Below are 23,815 nucleotides of genomic sequence, written 5' to 3' on the forward strand. Positions count from 1 at the left end.
CTGTAAATACAGGGCGAGCGCAGAGTGCTTGAGGGTCAGCAGTTGACCCGCTGACCACATCTTCTTTTCCAGGAAAAGGATAAAAGGAAAGCCCCAATGGAAAACTTGCTGTGTGTCTAACAATAGACAATCACAATACCATGTGAATACAGAGTACAGAAGCAACAATAGTAAAACATAGCAACACGATGTTATAGTACCTGCCTCAACTACCTCCTCTGGCAGCTCGCTCCATGTTCCTTCCACCCTGTATGTGAAAAAGTTGCCCCTCGGGTTCCTATTAAATCTTTCCCCTCTCACTTTTAAACCCCTGTCCTCTGGTTCTTGACTCTCCCATCCTGGGGAAAAAGCTATGTGCATTCACCTTATCTATGCCTCATCTTGCATGGTCAGCCCCTATTTTGATTTCTCAAAATGCAACACCGCGCACTTGTCTGCATTAAACTCCGTTAACCATCACTCAGTCCATTTGCCCAATTGATCAAGATCCTGCTGTAATTTTGACAACTATCTTCGTTATCTACGATACCATTCACTTTGGTGTCATCTGCGAACTTGCTAATCATGCCGTCTACATTCTCATCCAAATTGTTGATATAAATCACAAACAGCAATGGCTCCGATGACCTCTCTTGGACCCACAATACCTCAACTCTGGTCAAGAAGGCTCTCCAGCATCTCTTCTTCCTGAGGAGACTAAAGAAGGTCCATCTGTCTCCTCAGATCCTGGTGAACTTCTACCGCTGCACCATCGAGAGCATCCTTACCAACTGCATCACAGTATGGTATGGCAACTGCTCTGTCTCCGACCGGAAGGCATTGCAGAGGGTGGTGAAAATTGCCCAACGCATCACCGGTTCCTCGCTCCCCTCCATTGAGTCTGTCCAAAGCAAGCGTTGTCTGCGGAGGGCGCTCAGCATCGCCAAGGACTGCTCTCACCTCAACCATGGACTGTTTACCCTCCTACCATCCGGGAGGCTCTACAGGTCGAGGAACAGCTTCTTCCCGGCGGCTGTCACTCTACTCAACAACGTACCTCGGTGACTGCCAATCACCCCCCCCCCCCCGGACACTTATTATTATTTATTCAAATCATTTGCTATGTCGCTCTTCAGGGAGATGCTAAATGCATTTCGTTGTCTCTGTACTGTACACTGACAATGACAATTAAAATTGAATCTGAATCTGAATCTCCAGCACCGATGCCTGAGGGACACCACTAGTCACATGCCTTCAGTCTGCAAAAACAACCTTCCACCCTCACCCTCTGCTTCCTTCCATGATGACAATTCTCTATCCTGTCGGCTAACTCTCTCTGGATCCCATGTGATCTAACCTTCTACAGCAGCCTACCATGTGGAACCTTATCAAATGTCTTGCTTGAAGTCCATGTAGACTACATCTATTGCTTTGCCCTCATTAACCTTTTTTTGTTACTATGTATAGATGAAATAATGTTAAACTAGTGGAAGTAATGAAAAGTCACGCAACTCAATTTCATGGCATTATCTGAGATACTGTAGAACCATATAAAATTCTTAAGGGATTGGACAGGCTAGATGTAGGAAAAATGTTCCTGATGTTGGGGCAATCCAGAACCAGGGGCCACAGTTTAAGAATAAGGGGTAGGCCATTTAGGACTGAGATGAGGAAAAACATTTACACCCAGAGAGTTCTGAATCTGTGGAATTCTCTGCCATAGAAGGCAGTGGAGGCCAATACACTGGATGTTTTCAAGAGAGAGTTCAATAGAGCTCTTGGAGCTAACTGAATCAAGGGATATGGGGAGAAGGCAGGAACGGGGTTCTGATTTTGGATGATCAGTCATGATAATATTGAATGGCGGCGCTGGCTCGAAGGGCCGAATGACCTACTCCTGCACCTATTTTCTATGTTTCTATGTGCATCCATGGTGTGGGAGCTGCTTTCCAGTTGTAGAATGTAAATAAGAAAAACATATGGTAAGAGGACGGAGAACTTGAGTCCAGCCAGTTTTTCCTGCTCCACAATGCATGCCATGTGAACACAATAAAATATCTCTGGTTAAGAAATCCATACACCTATATGCAGCAGGGATACTTACAATAAACCTCTCCTGCCAGGAGTTAGTGCTTCTTATATTGGTCAACATGTACAAAGCTATCTTAACAAACATGGTGCCTCATTGATTCAAATGAAGTAAATTAAAGGGCAGCACAGTGGTGCAGCTGGTATAGCTGCTGCCTCCCAGCCTCAGAGACCCGGGTTCAATCCTGTCCTTGGGTGCTGTCTGTGAGGAGTTTGCATGTTCTCCCCGTGACTGTGTGGGTTTCCTTTGGGTGCTCCGGTTTCCTCCCATGTGTGAAAGACGTGCAGGTTTATAGGTTAATCGATATCTGTAAATTGTCCCTAATGCGTATGTGAAAGTGGGATACCAGAACCGGTGTGAACGGGTGATCAATGGTTGGCATGGACTCGGTGGGCCGAAGGGCCTGTTTCCATGTCATATCTCTAAGATCTCTAAATCGGTTGGCTAGTTGAAGAAAGACAAACGTAGCAAATGCACGCTAAAGAAGTGGATTGTTGTTGATTCCTCGTGACTTGGTTTGTTGCTTTAATCTTTCTTCACAGGTGGATGCGGCAGTAAGTGCTGCCAAAGGTGCTTTCCCTGGGTGGTCGGCAAAGAGCCCTTTGCAGCGATCGCAGATACTTCATAAACTGGCAGACCTGATAGAGGCTCATCTGGAGGAGTTTGCTCAAGCGGAATCAAAGGATCAAGGTAATCCAATCATTTCCATCAACACCCCAGAGGCACGGTGGCGCAGTGGTAGAGTTGCTGCCTTACAGCGCCAGAGACCCGGGTTCCATCCTGATTACGGGTGCTGTCTGTAAAGATTTTGTACATTCTCCCCGTGACCTGCGTGGGTTTTCTCTGAGATCTTCGGTTTCCTCCCACACTCCAAAGACGTACAGGTTTGCAGGTTAATTGGATAGGTATAAATGTAAATTGTCCTAGTGTGTGTAGGACTAGTGTTAGTGTGCGGGGGTCGGTGCGGATTTGGTGGGCCGAAGGGCCTGTTTCTTTCAGACGTTCCTCGGACCAGGCTTGATCGGACTTTGCTGGCTTTATCTTGCATTAAACGTTATTTCCTTATGTATCTAAATGCTGTAAATGGATTGGTTGTCATCATGTATTGTCTTTCTGCTGATTGGTTAGCACGCAACAATAAACGTTTCACCGTACACGTGACACTGAACTGGTTCCGTACTGTATCTATAAACTAAACCTGGGGTGCGAAAGCTGGGCTGGAACCATGTCAATGTACATCTAGTATCATGTCAATGTACATCTAGTAGAGCAGAGCAAGACAAGGGAGGAGTGGGCCATGCCGACCTTTGACCTGCTTTACCATTTAGTAGGTTCATGGCTGCACTTGTGTCTGTCACATTTCCCAGCCATTTCCCAAATCCCCTGAAAACACTCAGCAGTTCATGCAGCCTCTGTGGAAAAAGGTACAGAATTTATCTTGGGTCAAAGACTGTTATTTTACACTTTCATGTATTTGTAGTTATTAATTTTCATATACCTCTTTTCCCTTGTTCTACCAAAAAGATATGCATGTATAGGTGAAATAATATTTTCACAAGTTATAGTAGAATTAGGCCATTCGGCCCATCGACTCTACTACGCCATTCAATCTTGGCTGATCTCTACCTCCTAATCCCATTTTCATGCTTTCTCTCCATAACCCTTGACACCCCATTTTATTCAAGAATTTGTCTATCTCTGCCTTTAAAATATGCACTCTTGGCCTCCACAGCCCTCTGTGGCAATGTTCCGCAGATTAACTACCCTCTACCCTTCCAGAAGAGCGCCCTTTAATTCCTTTTTAAAGGAAAAACATATTTTTCACATCCGCACCTTTCATTATTCTGTAAGTTTCAATGAGGTCCCCCCTCAACCTTCTAAACTCCAACGAGTAGAGGCCCAGTGCAGTCAAGTGCTAACCCACTCATCCCTGGAATCTCTCTTGTAAACCTCCTCTGGACCCTCTCCAGACCCGGCATCATCCTTCCTCATATGGGGCCCAAATTTGATCACATTACTCCAAATTCAGCCTGACCAGCACCTTGTAGAGCCTCGGCATTACATCTCTGTTTTAGTATTCCAGTCCTCTTGATATAAATTATAGGGTAGCGCAGTGATAGAGATACTGCCTTAGAGTGCCAGAGACCCGGGTTTGATCCTGACTATGGATGGTGTCAGTATGGAGTTTGTACGTTCTCCCTGTGACCATGTGGGTTTTCTCTGGGTGCTTTGGTGTTCTCCCACATTCCAAAGAAGTCCATATTTGTTCGTTAATTAGCTTCTGTAAATTGTCCCTGGTGTGTCGGGTAGAACTAGTGTAACGGGTGAATGTTGGTCGTAGCGGACTCGCAGGGCCAAGGGGCTAACTCCAAATCCTCCCTCGCAATCACAAAGCACATTTCCCCTCATCAATGAGACACACACCAAAATGTATTGAAGAAAGTTTTCTGAGATACAGTGCATTCAGAAAGAATTCAGACCCCTTCACTTTTTCCACATTTTGTTATGTTACAGCTTTATTCTAAAATTGATTAAATTCATATTTTTTTTATCATCAATCCACACACAATACTCCGTAATATAAAAGCGAAAACAGGTGTTTAGACATTTTTGCAAAATAATTTAAAAGAAATAACTGAAATATATGTATTCAGACCCTTTACTCAGTACTTTGTTGAGGCACCTTTGGCAGCGATTACAGCCTCAAGTCTTCTTGGGTATGACGCTACAAGCTTGGCACACCTGGATTTGGGTAATTTCTCCCATTCTTCTCTGCAAATCCTCTGAAGCTCTGTCAGGTTGGATGGGGAGCGTCGATGCACAGCTATTTTCAGGTTCCTCCAGAGATGTTTGATCGGGTTCAAGTCCGGGCTCTGGCTGGGCCATTAAGGACATTCACAGACTTGTCACAAAGTCACTCCTGCGTTGTCTTGGCTGTGTGCTTAGGGTCGTTGTCCTGTTGGAAGGTGAACCTCCGCCCCAGTCTGAGGTCCAGAACACTCTGGAGCAGGTTTTCATCAAGGATCTCTCTGTACTTTGCTCCGTTCATCTTTCCCTCAATCCTGACTAGTCTCCCAGTTCCTGCCACTGAAAAACATCCCCATAGCATGATGCTACCACCACCATGCTTCACCGTGATGAGCAGTGCCTGGTTTCCTCCAGACATGACGCTTGGCATTCAGGCCAAAGAGTTCAATCTGGAGTTCATCAGACCAGAGAATCTTGTTTCTCATGGTCTGAGAGTCCTTAAGGTGCCTTTTGGCAAACTCCAAGTGGGCTGTCATGTGCCTTTTATTGAGGAGTGGCTTCCGTCTGACCACACTACTATAAAGGCCTGATTGGTGGAGTGCTGCAGATATAGTTGTCCTTCTGGAAGGTTCTTCCATCTCCACAGTGGCACTCTAGAGCTTTGTCAGAGTGACCATCAGGCTCTTGGTCACCTCCCTGACCAAGGCCCTTCTCCCCCAATTGCCCAGTTTGGCCGGGCGGCCAACTCTATGAAGAGTCCTGATGGTTCCAAATTTCTTCCATTTAAGAATGAGGGAAGCCACTGTGCTCTTCGGGACCTGCAATTCTGCAGAAATTGTTTCATACCTTTCCCCAGATCTGGGCCTCGACACAATCCTGTCTCGGAGGTCTGCGGTCAATTCCTTCGTCTTCATGGCTTGGTTTTTGCTCTGACATGCACTGTCAACTGTGGGACCTTATATAGACAGGTGTGTGCCTTTCCAAATCATGTCCAATCAATTTAAGTTACACTGGTGGACTCCAATCAAGTTGTAGAAACATCTCAAGGATAATCAATGGAAACTGGATGATCCCAAACTCAATTTTGAGCAAAGATTATATCTTTGATTTTGAGTGTCATAGCAAAGGGTCTGAATACTTATTCAGATGTGATATTTCAGTTATTTATTTTTAATTACTTTACAAACAATTCTAAACTGTTCACATCAAAGCAGGGGACTTTAATCACGCGGACTTGAGGGCAATGCTTTAATTTCGTTGTACATGTTTACATGTTATAATGACAATAAAGAACCTATACCTATAAAACCTGTTTTCACTTCTTCTTTCTGGGGTATTGTGTGTAGATTGATGATTAAGAAAAATGAATTAACTCCATTTTAAAATAAGGCTATAACGTAACAAAATGTGGAAAAAGTGAAGGTGTCTGAATACTTTCTGAATGCACTGTATGGTCTGTTATCAGATATAGAGGACATGTTCTAAAACCCAGCTCGGCGGCAAGATTTCATGGAAATTGTCCAATTATCGAATTTCATAAATGTTCATTTTTCCCTTTGCAAATTTTAGGGAAGACTATTACTGCAGCAAGAAGCATGGAAATACCTCGAGCAGTTTATAATTTCCGTTTTTTTTTGCCTCAACGATCCTCCACAACACCACAGAATGTTCAGAGATGGACCATATGAGCTGCACCCACTTCACCACACGGACACCAGTGGGAGTAGGTGAGGCAACAGAGAATAATTAGATATGCGGCACGGTGGTGTAACGGTAGAGTTGCTGCCTTGCAGTACCAGAGACATGGGTTCCATCCTCATTTCTGGTGCATGCCTGTTGGAGTTTGCACGTTCTACCTGTGACATGCGTGGGTTTTCTCGGGGATTTCCGGTTTCCCCCCACACTCCAAAGACTTACAGGTTCGTAGGTTAATTGGTTTGGTATAATTGTAAATTGTCCCCAAAGTGTGTGGGATAGTGTTAATGTGCGGGGATTGCTTGTCGGCGCGGACTGGGTTGCCGAAGGGCCTGTTTCTGCACTGTGTCTCTAAACTAAACTAGCACATGAACGATTCCTCTTCATTATTACATTTTCACCCTGAGAGTTGTGAATAATTTAAAAGAGAGTTAGGTCTAGGGGCTAGCGGAATCAAGGGATATGGGGAGAAGTAGGCACCGGTTACTGTTTGTGGATGATCAGCCATGATCACAATGAATGGCGGTGCTGGCTCGAAGGGCCAAATGGCCTCCTCCTGCATCTATTTTCTATGTTTCTACATTTTTGAAAGTCCTTTTGTGTGAAAATATGCTGACATATTTTGTTGATATCGGTGAGAAAAATAATCTCTGTCACCCGGAAGAAAATTTGTATTTGGATAGAAATTGTAAATATTTGTACGTGGACAGAACTTATTTTTACGTGGGAAAAATCTCCCTCATCCCACAGCGTAGACTAAAAAATATTAGCAGAGAGAAACCACTCTGCAAATATAGCATGAGGAATGGGCTACTCTGCCTGGGGCAGTTTAATCCTCCTCGGCGTCACCAGAAATGTTCTCTGGCTTTTGGTAATACAGGTAGTTACAGTTTTTCACCATTTCAGTAATATTTTCTTTTCACTTATTTATAATTACTGTATGGGAACCAGATAAAAATTAGACAAATACAAAACACTCCATTTGCAGAGAGCCAGAAATAAAGATAAAGAGCTGGATATATTCAGCAGATCAGTCAACATCGGTGATGAGCGAAAACAGTTGCAAACAATTCACCAGAAGGGAACCTCTGATTTATCTCTAGAGATACTGCCTGCTCCACTGACTATTTGCAACCTTTACTGCTTTCGTTAAACATCTTGCATGTTGCCTTTAAAAGATTACATAAAGAACTAGACTAAGTGGGACCCGCTGGGTCCCAGCATCACATGGGTCACCAACGCAACATTCCACCTCTCCACCAATTCCAATATTGCTCGAACAGTGGCGGCTGGGGGGGCTGTATGTTGCGCTAGTATGGGTGTTGCGGGCCGAAGGTACCGATTTCCAGAGGGCTAGTATAGACATTGTGTGCCGAATGGATTCTTGGGCTGGCAGCCAACTGTTGCAACGATTTTAAAAGCCAAGGCGAGGCAAACAATTGGGCTGCAGCCACCCGACAACCAAAACTCATTTTGTGAACACAAACCTTTTAAAAAGGGCTGCAGCCACTTTACGTACATTCAGTGTTATTCGCAGCTCAGACAGCCATGACCCTCTCGCTTCCTGCATCTGGCAGAGACTCAGTGAGGCACGACACTTCCGGGTATTATAGTCCCTCCCCCTGCCGCAAGCGGGGGCAGCAGAGAGAATGGGGAATTTTGTAAAATCATTAATATCTCTCTCATATTTCATCGATGGGAAAAATCCTCTGGTCCCTGAAGGCAGAGGGGGGCTCTGAGGGAGGTGGCCAAAAATGACAGCCGTAGGTGGCGGCGTTCTCTCGGAAATCACGCCACAGTGGGCCAAAAGCGGTCAAGATCAGACTTTTAGGAATATAGATGGCTGCACCGTGGTAATTTTGGGGACAAAGTCCAGTAATGGTGGTGTCTTGAGTTGGTCCTAGTACAGGGATCATTGTAACAACCACTAGAGATGGCTGCTCTTTATATTCTGACATCTTGTTTTGCAGCTGTGATTTATATTCAACGGTGATAATGGCAAAGGGCAAAGTCAAAGACGGTGTTCAGTATTTTATTCTTGTGGAGAACTGAAAATAGCCCAAGTCCTACTGTTACACTCATGGAATCAAAGTGCATCACTATCTTTTCACTTCAGTCTTTAAATAATCTAGAGTATGTATCACTGCACTATCAATAATTTTAATAAGTAAAAATAATCTATTTTGCTTTCTTCCTGACATTTTTGATAACTGGAAAGACTTCATTCAATCTCCCTTTAAATTCCTCCGTTCCTAAATAACAAACTTTGGATAGGATGGGTTTAGATAAATATGGGTCAAAAGCAGGCAGGTAGGACTAGCGTGGATGGGGCACTTTGGTCCGTGTGGGCTAATTGAGTCGAGAGGCCTGTTTCCATGCTGCGTGACTCAATGAAAGTTGATTTCATAAGCTCCCTGCACTACAATAGCATTTTGTTCCAACTATCATTAAAGCCTTGGCGTTTCTCTAAGATCCTTCCTATGGCAAGCTTCATGAACCTTATGCAATGCTTCAGCATGTGGCCGACCAATGCCGTTATATTTTAGTACAATGATTTATAATCACTGTCTGTCTTTACAATACAAAGGATTTGTTTTCCTTTCTATAAAAATCAATTTAACTGAACCCTTCAATCTCTATTGTGCCTGTTTAACAATTCTTTTGTGAGGAGTGCACGGCCTTTTTTAATTACAGGATGGGCAGGTTCACTGAGGGAGTTGACTGTGGGTGGTGCTATTGAAAGGATATTCATGTCTTCTGCCTGGGGTCAGGGAGTGAACTGGATTCTCTATCTCTACTCCACTCCGAACCTGGTAGACGGATATAAACATAGAAAATAGGTGCATGAGTAGGTCATTCGGCCCTTTGAGCCAGCACCTCCATTCAATATGATCATGGCTGATCAACCAAAATCAGTACCCTGTTCCTACTTTATCCCCATATCCCTTGATTCCGTTAGTCCCAAGAGCTATATCTAACACTCTCTTGAAAGCATCCAGTGAATTGTCCTCCACTGCCTTATGTGGCAAAGAATTCCACAGATCCACAACTCTCTGTGTTTTTCCCCCCTCATCTCAGTCCTAAATGGCCTACCCCTTAATCTCACACTGTGACCCCTGGCTCTGCACTTCCCCCACATTGGGGACATTTTTCCCGTGTCTAGCCAGTCCAATCCCTGAAGAATTTTATATGTTTCTACTATAAGATCCCCTCTCATTCTTCTAAATTCCAGTGAATATAAGCCCAGTCGACCCATTCTTTCATGTGGATGAAGGGAAAGGTGCATGGTGAATGTGAGAGAGGATCTGGAGTGGGCAAACCAAAAATTGAGTGTATTCTGTAGGTATCTTCTCCATTTTCTGCTAATTTGATTTATGCCTGATCCGCTGTCGAGCAACCAGGAAATAAAACAGTGGATATGCAGAGAATGGAGAGATATGGATCTTGTGCAGGCAGATGAGGTTAGTTTAGCTTGGCATCATGTTCAGCACAGACATTGTGGGCTGAAGGGCCTGTTCCTGTGCTGTACTGTTCCATGTGTATGAAGGAACTTCAGATGCTGGTTTAAATCTAAGATAGACACAAAATGCTGGGGTAACTCAGTGGGACAGGCAGCATCTCTGGAGTGAAGGAATGGGTGATGTTTCTGGTCGAGACCCTTCTTCAGACTGATGTCAGGGGAGTGGGAGGTATATAGATAAGGAAGTACATAGACGAGGAAGTGAAAGGTGTGAAAACAGGACAAAGGGAATGGTAATCAAGGAAAATGTAGAATAGATCATTGTTGGTTGGGAGAAGGGAACACCAAAACAAACAGAGATAAGATGGTCGGAGATAACAACTAAGTAAACACAGTCTTCAAGAAGGAACTGCAGATGCTGGAAGATCGAAGGTACACAAAATTGCTGGAGAAACTCAGTGGGTGCAGCAGCATCTATAGAGCGAAGGAAATAGGCGACGTTTTGGGCCGAAACCCTTCTTCAGACCAGTAAACACAGTCCTCGACTACATTTTATCTCTGTTTGCTTTGTTGTTAACTTCTCCCAACGAACAATGATCTAGTCTACATTTTCCTTTGTTTCTCCAGCATTGTTTATGTCTGTACTGTTCTATGTTCTATGGTAAGATTGTAGGGAAGGATGTTGGGGGTGAAGTATGAGGCTGTGACTTGGATTTCCTTGATAAATGTCCTTGGTAAATTGGAATGATTGGACTGTTGTTCCTCACAAGTGATTCTGTAGATGATCCATTTGAAGTCATTCTCATATCCCTTCAGTTGCTGGGTTTCTTGTGTCTGGTCGCCTACAGCAGTTTAAATAAAAGAACAGCCTCCTTTGAAATATTTCTTTTTATATGTCTCCAGGGTATGGATTGCATCCTTTGTTTAAATCAATGAACTGAACTAAAGATTTTTGAACATCAGCTCCTCTTCCCCTCCTTTCCCCTTGGACTTTATTTCTTGTAGTGCAGGAGGATGAGGGGTGATCACATAGAGGTGTATAAGATCATGCGGGGAATAGATGGGGAAATGCACAGTCTTTTACCCAGAGTAAGGGAATCAAGAACCTGAGAACATAGGTTTAAAGTGAATGGGGAAAGATTTAATAAGAACCTGAGGTGCAACTTATTCCACACAGAGTGTGGTGGATGTTGGAAAGCTGCCAGAGGATGTGGGGTGAACGTGAGTAATTAAGAGGCAGTCAGTTTTAAAAAAAAATTAAACCGCGCATCGATTGTGCTCTCTAAAAACAGTAACTCGGTTCCCCTACGAAGATCCAAGTAACGAAAACCCCTTGCGACTTTTTTTCTTGTGAAAACGTTGCAGAGGAGGATGAGGGGTGATCATCCATAGAGGTGAGGGTATAAGATCATGCGGGGAATAGATGGGGAAATGCACAGTCTTTTACCCAGAGTAAGGGAATCAAGAACCTGAGAACATAGGTTTAAAGTGAATGGGGAAAGATTTAATAAGAACCTGAGGTGCAACTTATTCCACACAGAGTGTGGTGGATGTATGGAATGAGCTGCCAGAGGAGGTAGGTGGGGCACAGACACGTGCCGTGAGTAATTACTCAAGGTAGGCAGTCAGTCGGCTTTAAAAAAAAATTAAACCGCGCATGCGCAGATTGTGCTCACCTCCAGAGGTGACAGCGGAACCTCGGATCGGTCCTGGAAGAAAGGGGAACTAAAAAGAAATGGAGGGTATAAAATATCGCCTACCTGGAAAACCAAAACAGGAGTGCACACAAGCTCACGTTTGGCGTCTCTGCTGCACACGGATATAAGAGTGTGAAAATGTCGCCTTAGGCCGCCTTAGGGCATGAAGCCCGCTAACAAGTGCGGGAGGTGATTCAATGCTGCGGTCACATTTACAAATTCAGGAAATGAACTGCTTATACACATTTATTCTGCAAGTACACTGAAGACTCAAACACTCCATTCTGCCGGGATCTCGCGACGGTTTACCCTAAGATAAAATCTACGCTTAAAAATTTTCCATCCGAAGACCGACAAATTCCAAATTACGAAAAGTGTCTGGTCCCAAGGCTGTCGGATAAAAGGTTGTGCACCTGTATTTAAAAACATAAAGTACCAACAAATGAACTTATCACATTATCGGTACATTCTTCTCACTGTTTCCTAAGATACACTTAAAATAATGACAATCCATAGTTGAAAAGCCTGTTACAAAGGCAGAATTTCAGCCCCGCTTGAAATTGACGGCTTGAAGCAGCGCCGACGGCACGTGGGCTGCACAGACCTTCAAGGGTTACAAGCGCTGCGGTTGAATGGCACGGAAAATTATGCCTACCTAAGAGATCGACATAACTCTCCCATGCCTTTACTATTTATATTTAGTAATTACCATTTTATAATTTTAGTCAGGGTAGGCAGTGCCTACCTTCCCTACCCTGACGGCACGTGCCTGGTGGGGCAGGTAGTATAACAACATTTAAGAGATAATTGGAAAGGTTCACGTATCAGAAAGGTTTAGAGGGTTGTAGGCCAAATGCAGGCAGGTGGGACCAGATAGGGCATCTTAGTCAGCATTGACAAGTTGGGCTGAAGTGCCTGTGTCCGTGCTGTATGGCACTATGACTTTAACACATACAACTACTTGTATGCATCCACAGAATGTGCAAAGCTCAAATTTGTCACCAAATTTGATATTTTTTAAGGCCTGAAGCCCTATTTAAACAAAACTGGAAACAAGAGAAATCACAGAATGGAGTCTAAGGAAATAGCATGGCTCTTTTGTTGCCAGCCTGACATGCATTAGGGCAAAACTGAGTATTGAAAATGTTTCGTCGGTAACTCGGCTACTTGCTGGACTTTAAGGTATTATTAATGGTTCTAATTTCACACATTGTGTAGTGGCTAATCTTAATCTCTTCTCCGTCCCTTCAGCTGGCCTGATCAGCCCCTGGAATCTCCCACTTTACCTCTTGACATGGAAAATAGCCCCTGCCATTGCCACGGGCAACACTGTTGTTGCCAAACCCAGTGAATTGACGTCAGTCACTGCTTGGATGATGTGCAAACTCTTGGATGAAGCAGGTAGAGTGAAGGCAATAGATAGACATGGAATGTCTTTGTGTCTCTTTAGGCACCTTTTGTTTTGAAGGGCAATTTCAATGTTTCCAGCTAATGCATAAGAAATCCATCATCACTGGCATAATTCTGAAGAGAAGTCGTCGATCTGAAACCTTAACAATGTTTTTTTTTCACAAATCAATGCTTCGTGACCAGCTGAATATTTCCAGATTTTCCTGCATTTATTCCCAGACTTCCAGTATCTGCAGATTTTGTTTTCCATGACGTTCATTGTTGTGGTCAGAATCATTGGCCTTAGTCCAACAAAGCTGTGAGAGACTTGTTCTACTCCTTTTGAGTTGGTGATATTCCGTTTTTGTGAACACTTATTTCTCTGTAGCCAATTCATATCATGTGACAGTAATAGAATTAGGCCATTCGGCCCATCAAGTGTACTCTGCCGTTCAATCATGGCTGATCTATTTCTCCCGCCTAACCCCCATATCCCTTATCCCCATGACCCCTGACACCCATACTAATCAAGACTCTATCTTTCTCTGTATACCCACTGACTTTGCCTCCACAGCCTTCTGTGGCAAAGAATTTCACATTCACCACTCTGTGACTAAATAAATCCCTCCACATCTCCTTCCTAAAAGAACGTCCTTTAGTTTAGAGGCTATGACCTCGAGTCCTAGACTCTCCCACTAGTGGACACATGTTACTGAGTGTCACATTGATTTCCTTCTGTATCATATCTTAAGTCATAAGCTTTTCCCATTCCTATTTGCTATTTAATGTTTCTTGTTCCTTTCTCAGGCATTCCACCTGGTGTAGTGAACATAATATTTGGGAGTGGCCCAAGGGCTGGGGAGGCAATTGTTTCTCACCCCGATGTGCCACTGATATCCTTCACTGGGAGCACACTCACTGCACAGCATATCCGAGAGAAGAGTGCTCCATACTGCAAGAAGCTCTCCCTGGAGTTAGGGGGGAAGAACCCAGCCCTTATCTTCGATGATGCCGACCTTGATGAATGCATCCAAACAACAGTGCGATCCAGCTTTACTAACCAGGTACAAAAAGCTCACCAGGCGCTGATTCATCCCTTGTACAATGGCAGCTGTTAAGGGTGTAAGATTAAGAACTCATGAATTGACTGCTTATAATTACCCTCTATGAGAAATGTAATTGTTGTTATATTATTGCATTATTTTTCCACGGTCATTGGGATGTATAAATGAATGGTTTCACTGCTTATCCTGACAACTGAGTGGCTTGGGAGCCTAATGTAAAGGGTAGGTCATCCACAGACAATAATCACTGCTGGACCAGACAAGATAAATGTGTTGTGTTGCCTATCCTGGACATTAATGAGCTAATTCAGTTTGTACAATAATATTTGTTCTGGTGATACGTTACAAATGTCCAATTAGGAAATTTTATTCCAAATCATCACTAATAGGAGTTGAATTTATGATTTCCCTTTCAAAAGACGCAGGAACAGAATTAAGCCATTCTGCTCATTGAGTCTGCTCTGCCATTTGATCATAGCTGATTTATTTTTCACTCTCAACCCCATTCTCCTGCCTTATCTCTGTAACCTTTCGACACCCTTACGAAGCAAGAATCTATCAATCTCCACTTTAAAAATACACAATGACTTGGCCTCCACTATCATCTGTGGCAATGAATTCCACAGATTTTCCACCCCCTGACTAAAGAAAATCCTCCGCATTTCCATTCTAATGGAACGTACTTTGCTAACCCAATACCATTTACACTATGCTAATCCAAGCAGTGCACAAAATGAAGAGGTGAAATAAGTTGCTTACAAAATGACCAATTAACAAATTATAATTAACTGTTTGCTATTGGTTTAACAAGTTAAATTTTCTGTTTTCATAACGAGAGGATTTGAGTATAGGAGCAAGGAGGTCTTACTGCAGTTGTATGGGGCCCTGGTGAGACCACACCTGGAGTATTGTGTGGAATTTTGGTCTCCTAAATTGAGGAAGGACATTCTTCCTATCGAGGGAGTATTGCAACGTAGGCTGACCAGGTTAATTCCCAGGATGGCGGGACTGATATATGATGAAAGAATGCATCAACTGGGTTTATTTTCACTGGAATTTAGAGCATGAGAGGGAATTTAAAGAAACATAAAATTCTTAAGAGTTTTGATTGGCTAGATACAGAAAAAATGTTCCCAATGTTGGGGGGAGTCCAGAACCAGGGATCACAGTTTAAGAATAAGGGGTAGGCCATTTAGGACCGAGATGAGGAAAAACGTTTTCACCCAGAGAGATGTGAATCTGGAATTCTCTACCAAAGAAGGCAGTGGAGGCCGATTCACTGGATGTATTCAAGAGAGAGTTAGATTTAGCTCTTGGGGTTAACGGAATCAAGGGATATGGGGAGAAAGCAGGAACAGGGTACTGATTTTGGATGAGCAGCCAGGATCATATTGAATGGCGGTGCTGGCTCTAAGGGCCGAATGGCCTACTCCGGCAACTATTTTCTATGTTTACTAAATGCTTGCCATTTTGGGTCTCTTTAATATTTCAATGGCTATTGACGCTGCTTGTGCTGAGTTCAGTTCATTCTGTACTTTTTCAACCATTGTGGTGGGACTTGTCCACTCCTATAACTTTGCTGTAGTCCTAACCCACTTCCTTGGGATGGGGATTACCTCTAGTGGAGAGTAAATTCCCATCAGGAATTTGGCTGACAGCAGGGAATTGGCCAAATGCCAACTCGGGAGCAGGAACACTGCTGCTGCACCAGAGAAATGGTGGGCTTCTGAAAGATTTCTCAGAATCCCGGAGTTAGTAAATTGGTTGTCCTTTTGCCCCATAGCGAGGTTTTTAAGAAAGGAAGAAATTGGAGATTAAATTTTGAGACCTGGGGAATTAATATATTCGGGGTCAATTGGAGATTCTATGACCTTTAGTAAAATTATGATAGAGGGAGCAAAGTGTGTGAGCCTGAATTTTCTCTCCTGAAATTATCATTATTATCATAATTGGGTGGCACGCACGGTGACGCAGCGTTAGAGTTGCTGCCTTACAGCACCACAGACCCAGGTTCCATCCTGACCATGGGTGCTGTCTGTATGGAGTTTGTATGTTCTCCCTGTGGCCTGCATGGGGTTTCGCCAGGTGCTCTGATTTCCTTCCACATTCCAAAGACATTCAGGTTTGTAGGTTAATTGGCTTTGGTAAAGATTGTAAATTGCCCCTAATGTGTAGGATTGTGCTAGTGTACAGGGATCGCTGATCGGCTAGGACAAGGTGGGTTGAAGGGCCTGATTCCATGTTGTACCTCTCAACTAAACTAAAAGAAAGCTGTATACATTCACATGTTACATTTAAAACAAGGTGCGATGGAGATGCGACTTATTCTGTATCGTATCTCCGTCCGCACTGCGGCCTAACATCGTGGAGGTGGCGGTCCCTTTGCTGGGGATCGACTTCGGGAGCTCCAACCGCGGGAGCCTGCGGACTTAACATCGTGGAGCTCACGGTCCCTTGGTTAGGGATTGACTTCAGGAGCTCCAACCGCAGGTGCTTTGACCGCCCCGATCGCGGGAGCTTCGATTGTCGGCTGCGGGAGCTTAGATCGCCCCGACTGTGGAAGGTTCGACTGCCCCAACCGCGTGAGGAAAGGATGGAAGAAGATAATACGTTATTGTCTTTCATATGTGTGCTGTGGTGGATGTTTATGTTAATTTTTATGTAGTTGTGTGTCTTGTTGCTTTTTTGGCATGACTACGGCAAATCAAATTCTTTGTATGTTTTTTGTCTTTCTTTGTAAACATGGTTAACTAATTCATTACAATGCAAATTCCCCTCTGAATTGTTCCCATCTCCTCGACATCCAGCAGAAAATAATTTTAGTTTAGAGACACAGCGTATCGGCCCACCAAATCCACACCGACCAGCAATCATCCATACACTCGTTCTAACCTACACACAATGGATACTTCACAGAAGTCAGTTAACTGACAAACCTGCACAATACAATACAATTACCAATACAATACAATAAATTGACTCTTTCTTTCTCTTCCCTTCTCATCCACCCCATCCGATGCCCCTGCATCGCCATTAATTATTTAAAACAGATTCTAGCTCATTAATCCCTTTTCTCTTTTGCCAGGGTGAAGTCTGTCTGTGTACAAGTAGAATTTTTGTGCAAAGGAAGATCTACAATGAGTTTTTGGAGAAGTTTGTGGAGGGAGCGAGGAAATGGAAGGTCGGCATCCCTTCAGACCCAACAGCCAACATGGGAGCTCTCATTAGCAGAGAGCATCTGGAAAAGGTTTGGTTGCATCATTGCATGCTGGAATTTCAAATAGATAGAAGTGGAATTTAAAAAAAAAATCTTTGCAAAATTTAATTTAAGTTATTTTCTGTCAAAAGCATTCATTCAAATATTGTTCAGTAAAAAAAGAATATAAAATATACTTGTGTGAATAATTCAATATATATTTACATGGTTTATTTGTAAAATCTCCAATCTTAAATAGGTGTGGCCTTTATAGCAATGTGTGTGGCAAATAGCCTAGGATTTGGATCTTAATTTTTTTTAGAAATTCTGGCATATAGTACCTATATTAGGATATTTCTCGTTTTCATGCCGAACTCTTGACTAAGACACATCTACCATTCATATGTTTACATATATTAAAACCCTTTCTCCTCTGTAGTTACTATTGATCATAATTTAATTTGTAATGCGCTCTGAACAAACACCTTGCCTCTATCAGTCCCAGATCTATTTTAGCTCTGACTTTTTTCACTTCGATCTCACACCATTTATGATAGAGCCGTTAGTTGCTTTGTTCTTGTATATTGTTTATCATAAGGTGATGTGATAGGAGCAGAACGTGGCCATTTGGCCCATCTAGTCTACTCCACCATTCAATCATGGCTGATCGATCTCTCTCCCTCCTAACCCCCATTCTCGTGTCTTATCCGCATACCCTCTGAACCCTGGTTATCCTGTCCACACCCACCTTGCCATTTCTGACAATCTTCAGAAAACTCTCAAAATATGTTCCTCTTTTTCAAGATTCAAGATTCAAGATTCAATTTATTTGTCATTTGGACCCCTTGAGGTCCAAACAAAATGACGTTTTGGCCATACATCTAAACAAATAGACCCAAGACACAACCATAAACATCCATCACATCGCTGTGATGGAAGGCCAAAAAAACTTATCTCTCCACTGCACTCTCCCCCCCCCTCGATGTCAGAGTCAAAGTCAAAGCCCCTGGCTGGCGATGGCGATTGTCCCGCGGCCATTAAAGCCACGCCGGGTGGTGCGAGGTCGCACACCGGGTTCTTGATGTTAGAGCCCCCGGCGTGCGCTCGCAGAGTCCCGCGGCCATTCCAAGCCGCACGGGGCGGTGCTGTGAGGCCCCGCTCCAGGAGCTCTTCGACCCCGCAACTCGGGCGGGAGAAGTCGCCGTTGCGGGAGCCTGAAAAGCGGTCTCCCTCCAGGGACCAATCTTCAGACCCGCAGTTGCAGCCTCGAATCAAAACCACCGCTCCACCACAGCTCTGGACTCGGCCAGCTCCGCGACGGTGAGATGAGTCGTCGGCACCAGAGCCCCCGGTCTTCCTGTTGGAGGTCGCTCCTCATTGCAGCCCCAACGACAACCGAGACCCGACAAAGAAAAGGTCGCGTCTCCCGTGCAGGGAGAGATTTAAAAAAGTTTCCCCCCCCCGGCCCCCCACACCCACACCCCAACAAAGAATAACAAAAACTACATAAAAACATAGACAAAAAAATAATAAAAATGCAGACGGGCTGCAGAGGCCGCTGCTGACGAGAGTCGCGCCGCCTACCGTTGTTGCAAAAGATTTTTGCTGTGTCTTCAGTTCTTTCCATTATGTCTTTTAATACTGCGTCGTACCTGATCTTGTAAAACACTAGTATATCATTTTATCGTGTCACTAGTACTACATGCATGTACGTTAGTGGTTCCGCAGTAGGTTGGATTGGATGTTTAATGTGAGTAATGGAGTGAAACTTTCTGTTCACAGTAATGTCTCTGTTTCCTGAACAGGTTAGGAGTTACATCAATCTAGCCGTAAGTGAAGGGGCTAAAATCCTTTGTGGTGAAGGAATTGATTCCTTGGACATTCCTGATAAAAACAAGACGGGTTATTTTCTATTGCCAACGGTGATCACAGAAATAAAGGACTGCTCTCGCTGTATGCAGGAAGAGATCTTTGGCCCAGTGACCTGTGTTGTACCTTTTGACACCGAGGAAGAAGTAATCCAGCGAGCAAATGATGTGAAATATGGATTGGCTGCCACTGTGTGGTCACGAGATGTTGGCCGGATACATCGGGTTGCTAAGAAGCTTCATACCGGTATGGTGTGGACCAATTGCTGGCTTATTCGTGACCTGAATCTGCCATTCGGTGGTATGAAAGCCTCTGGAGTTGGCAGGGAAGGGGCCAGAGACTCGTTTGAGTTTTTCACAGAGGTTAAAACTATTACAATAAAACACTGACCCCCCCCCCTCCCCCCCCACCTCATCCCATGATGAGCGACACATTAATTTGCAGTAATTAAAACAAAATTGCAAAAACACTATAGAAATAAATTGAAACGTTTACCGTCGGTTGTAATTGTGTGTCATGGAGCACCATTCGTGATGCTTGGAGGCAAAGGATCACCTCTCTGCGAATGTGAGGTGTGAAAGGTGGAAGCAGCCCTCAGTAAATGGCAGCTGGTGAGTCTAGAGTAACATTAATGCGCATGAGTTACTGAAGATAAGTTGATTCCTTCTTGTTTTAGTGACCAAATTGAGGGAACAAATTGGCAGGGATCAGGATCGGGAAAAAGATTGTTATTAAACAATAATTTGTAACTCGTAGTAATGTTTCGTAAAGAGTGATGTTCAGTAATTCTTCAGGAGGAAGTATAGCCTTACACTTGTGATGTACCAGTGAGGTACTGCACTACAGTACTGTCCATACAATGTAAAATGAGACAAAGCCTTAACAGTGTCATATACTTTATCACTGAAACATATTGATTATTAATATGTTAGAAATGTTAAGTGTAATTTTGAAAATTAAAGTCAATTATGAATTATGGTATCTCGACAATTTATTTTACGTTACTTGGTGTGGTGTCTATGAAAAGTTTATCTCACAGTATCAGATATTCCACTTCCTATGAGAGTTGAGATGATTAAAACCTCTTACCAAAATTGTCGTATTTGTACTTTTTAATGCTTGCTGTGCATAAAATTTGTTTTCCACATATTTTGAAGTATTTGCACCCATTTTCTGATGGTTTCATTCTTCAGGGAATTGTACTGGAGATTTCCATTGAACAGGCTTGAAGAGAGGGATTTAACAGCTGATTCCTATTCATAGCAATGTTACAAAATTTTGAGATTTAAAAAATCAAGTCTGCAATTTATCCCATCAGATAAAGCATAACAATAAGTTTAATTTGACACCTAATTCACTTTCATATCTCAAGTAATAAAAAAGCTATGGCCATTTTCATACTTGGAAATTAGCATCTTGTTCCCTATTGATTTTCTATGGACATAACAAAAAAGCTGTGATCGAGGACAGTCAAAATCCCATAACCTTCTTAAAAATTAAGAGAATTGAATTAAATTTTCAGTTATCATAGATTGAACCATTCTGAAACAAATATAAAATAATCTTACTTGGAGGACCTGAAATTAAAGCATATAATTAGTTAGTTACCCAATTGTAGCTAATTTCAAACTTCAATTACTCGATCTAAACATCTATCAATTTCTTAATAAATTATTAACATTTTTAAATAGCCTAAGTGTCCAAATAATATTCACAAATAATTCACAATAAAACATGATTTTTAAATCTCATTTACATCAATTTATAGGCCAAATGGAAGGAATTTAGTGTTCAATTGCTGTAAATTAAAGTCAATTTAAATCGGCTTTCCAGTGGGTTCCTGTGAACGCGCTGGTTTAGAACGTTCACATTGCGCTGGATTTGTGCCCTCAAATGCCCAGAAAAATACTGCGGGATATAAAGAGCCCAAAATGAACTATTCGCTATAGAAAACTTTATATACAGGGTTCTTAAGAAGCCCCTTTTAATGTAAAAATAAGGTACATACCTTTAATTGTTTGCTTTATAAAACCCTGGGGCTGCGAGAGGTTGCGGGTTGAGAGAGTGATTTTTAAACTACTATAACTATTATACAAGGCCATAAAAACTAATAATACCTTTTGCGACGGGGTCTTCCAGCGATTTTCCGTTAATGATTTACTAGGCTGAACATTTTCGATTGCAACAGCCTAGTAAAAATCGCGTTTTAAACCCGCCCCCTCTAAACAGCGCCAGAATCGCGCACACGGGGTGGGGCAGATACTCAGACACGATTCAGGTAGGTTTTGTAACATACCTACTATTCATAAAATAAAGGCAAGAACAAAACAGTAGGCAAAGATTAGGGCTGTTTCTATTCCGTGTTTACTGTTCAAAGCTGCTGAGTTGTTGCTGCATTTTTTGTTCTTCTTTCAAATTTCCAGCTCTCCAATATTTTTATTTTGAATTGCTCCTGTTCCCATCTCCGTGCCATTCAACAGAAAACAATTTTAGTTTAGTTTAAAGATACAGCGTATCGGCCAACCAAATCCACACTGACCAGCTATCATCCATGCACTCGTTCTATTCTACTTCACAGAAGCCAGTTACCCGACAAACCTGCACGTCTTTGGAATGTGGGAGGAAACCAGAGCACCCAGAGAAAACCTATATTGTCACGGGGAGAACGTGCAAACTCCACACAGATGGGACCCATAGTCAGGATGAAACCTGGGTCTCTGCCGCTGCGCCACTGTGCCGTTCCGTGTAGGTAAAAAACCCTGGAAATTTGAAAGAAGTACAAAAACTGATGATAGACTGGGCGGGGAAAAGCAGACATTTAAAACACAGGCCCTGGGTCTTGGGCTATGTTAACACCAAATCACCACAAACACCAGTGGCTAGCCACTGAAAGTAAACAAACACACTCCACTCCAAACCTCCTCAGTATTGCATCAGCTAGTGTTGCATCAGCTTGAAAAGCCTCCTTCTGCACTGTAATTTTGTAGAATCATAAAGTCGTACTGCATTGAAACAGGCCCTTTGGCCCACTAGCCTATGCTGACCACCATGCCTGCCCATATTAATCTCTATTGCCTGCATTAATTCCATATCCTTCTATGCCCTGCTCATATAAGTACCTGTCTAGATGCATCTTAAATCTAGTTCCTGTGCCTGCATCCACCACCTCCTGTGGCAGCTCATTCCAGATAACAATAATCCATCTCCTTTAACTCTGGGGATGTAACTGACATACTTGTGCTGAGTACTTCAATATGTGGCGATCATTCTGTTAATTGTCTAACCCACAGTAAACAGTGTTGTACATACTGGTACAAGTGAAGGGTTGGACTGCATATAAAGAGCATACAGTGACATGGCAGTTTTATTACTGAACCAGAAACCTGTTGAGGCCCAGACTAATGATTTAAAATCAAGTGCAAATCAAACTGCGTTAAATTGGGCATTCAAATGTAATTGTTTCATTACAATTAAGGGCAAGGGTGGCCCACTGGCGCAGCGGTAGAGTTGCTGCCTTACAGCACCTGCAGCACCAGAGATCTGGGTTCGATCCTGACTACGGGTGCTGTCTGTAGGAGTTTGTACCTTCTCCCCGTGACCGCTTGGGTTTCCTCTGAGATCTTTGGTTTCCTCCCACACTCCAAAGATGTACAGGAAGTAGGTTAATTGGCCTGGTATATGTGTAAATTGGCCATAGTATGTGTAGGATAGTGTTAGTGTGCGGGGATCGCTGGTCAGTGCAGACATGGTGGGCCGAATAAATCTGGAATTGAAAAAGCTGGTATAGTGAAGGATAGATACCATAAAGCTAACAGATAATAATAATAATAATAATAATAAGATCAAATAGAACAAGTTGTCCTACAACTTTAGGCTGTGCACGCCATACGCAAGAAGAAGATAATAATAATAATAAATTTTATTTATGGGCGCCTTTCAAGAGTCTCAAGGACACCTTACAAAAATTTAGCAGGTAGAGGAAAAACATGTAAGGGGAATGAAATAAATAGTAGAGACATGACTAGTACACAAAGCAAAGACAGAATTCAATACAAAACACAATATGAGGCAATTAATGCACAGATGAAAAGGGACGGCACGTGGGGCTAAGGATAGGCAGAGGTGAAGAGATGGGTCTTGAGGCGGGACTGGAAGATGGTGAGGGACACGGAATTGTGGATGTTGGGGGAGGGAGTTCCAGAGCCTGGGAGCTGCCCTGGAGAAGGCTCTGTCCCCAAAACTGCGGAGGTTGGACTTGTGGATGGAGAGGAGACCGGCTGATGTGGATCTGAGGGACCGTGAGGGTTGGTAGGGGGAGAGGAGGTCAGTGAGATATGGGGGGGGGGCAGATGGTGGAGGGCTTTGTAGATGAGGATCAGGATTTTGTAGTTGATCCGGTGGGAGATGGGAAGCCAGTGAAGTTGTTTGAGGACTGGAGTGATGTGATGCCAGGATTTAGTGTGGGTGATGAGTCGGGCAGCTGCGTTCTGGACATAACAGATGGCCATAAAACATCACGTGTGGGAGGAACTCAATAGGTCAGGCAGCATCACCGCTACTTTATAGACAATAGACAATAGGTGTAGGAGTAGGCCATTCGGCCCTTCAGCATTCACTGTGATCATGGCT

At 43.3% G+C, this 23,815-nt stretch overlaps 1 protein-coding gene across 1 annotated transcript in view; it reads left to right on the forward strand.

Annotated features, from left to right (window-relative positions):
• Positions 1-20,420, forward strand: part of aldh8a1 (aldehyde dehydrogenase 8 family, member A1) — a 40,280-nt gene extending 19,860 nt beyond the window's left edge. Inside the window, 7 exon segments of the mRNA XM_055635964.1 lie at positions 2,611-2,758; positions 6,386-6,444; positions 6,447-6,543; positions 12,920-13,069; positions 13,865-14,121; positions 17,207-17,368; positions 19,123-20,420. Of these exon segments, the coding sequence (XP_055491939.1) occupies positions 2,611-2,758; positions 6,386-6,444; positions 6,447-6,543; positions 12,920-13,069; positions 13,865-14,121; positions 17,207-17,368; positions 19,123-19,575 (1,326 nt within the window). The 3' untranslated portion in view covers positions 19,576-20,420.
• Positions 20,421-23,815: the final 3,395 nt, after the last annotated feature.

Source organism: Leucoraja erinacea, chromosome 5 (genome assembly GCF_028641065.1).
Source record: "Leucoraja erinacea ecotype New England chromosome 5, Leri_hhj_1, whole genome shotgun sequence".
In the NCBI taxonomy this organism is placed as follows: domain Eukaryota; kingdom Metazoa; phylum Chordata; class Chondrichthyes; order Rajiformes; family Rajidae; genus Leucoraja; species Leucoraja erinaceus.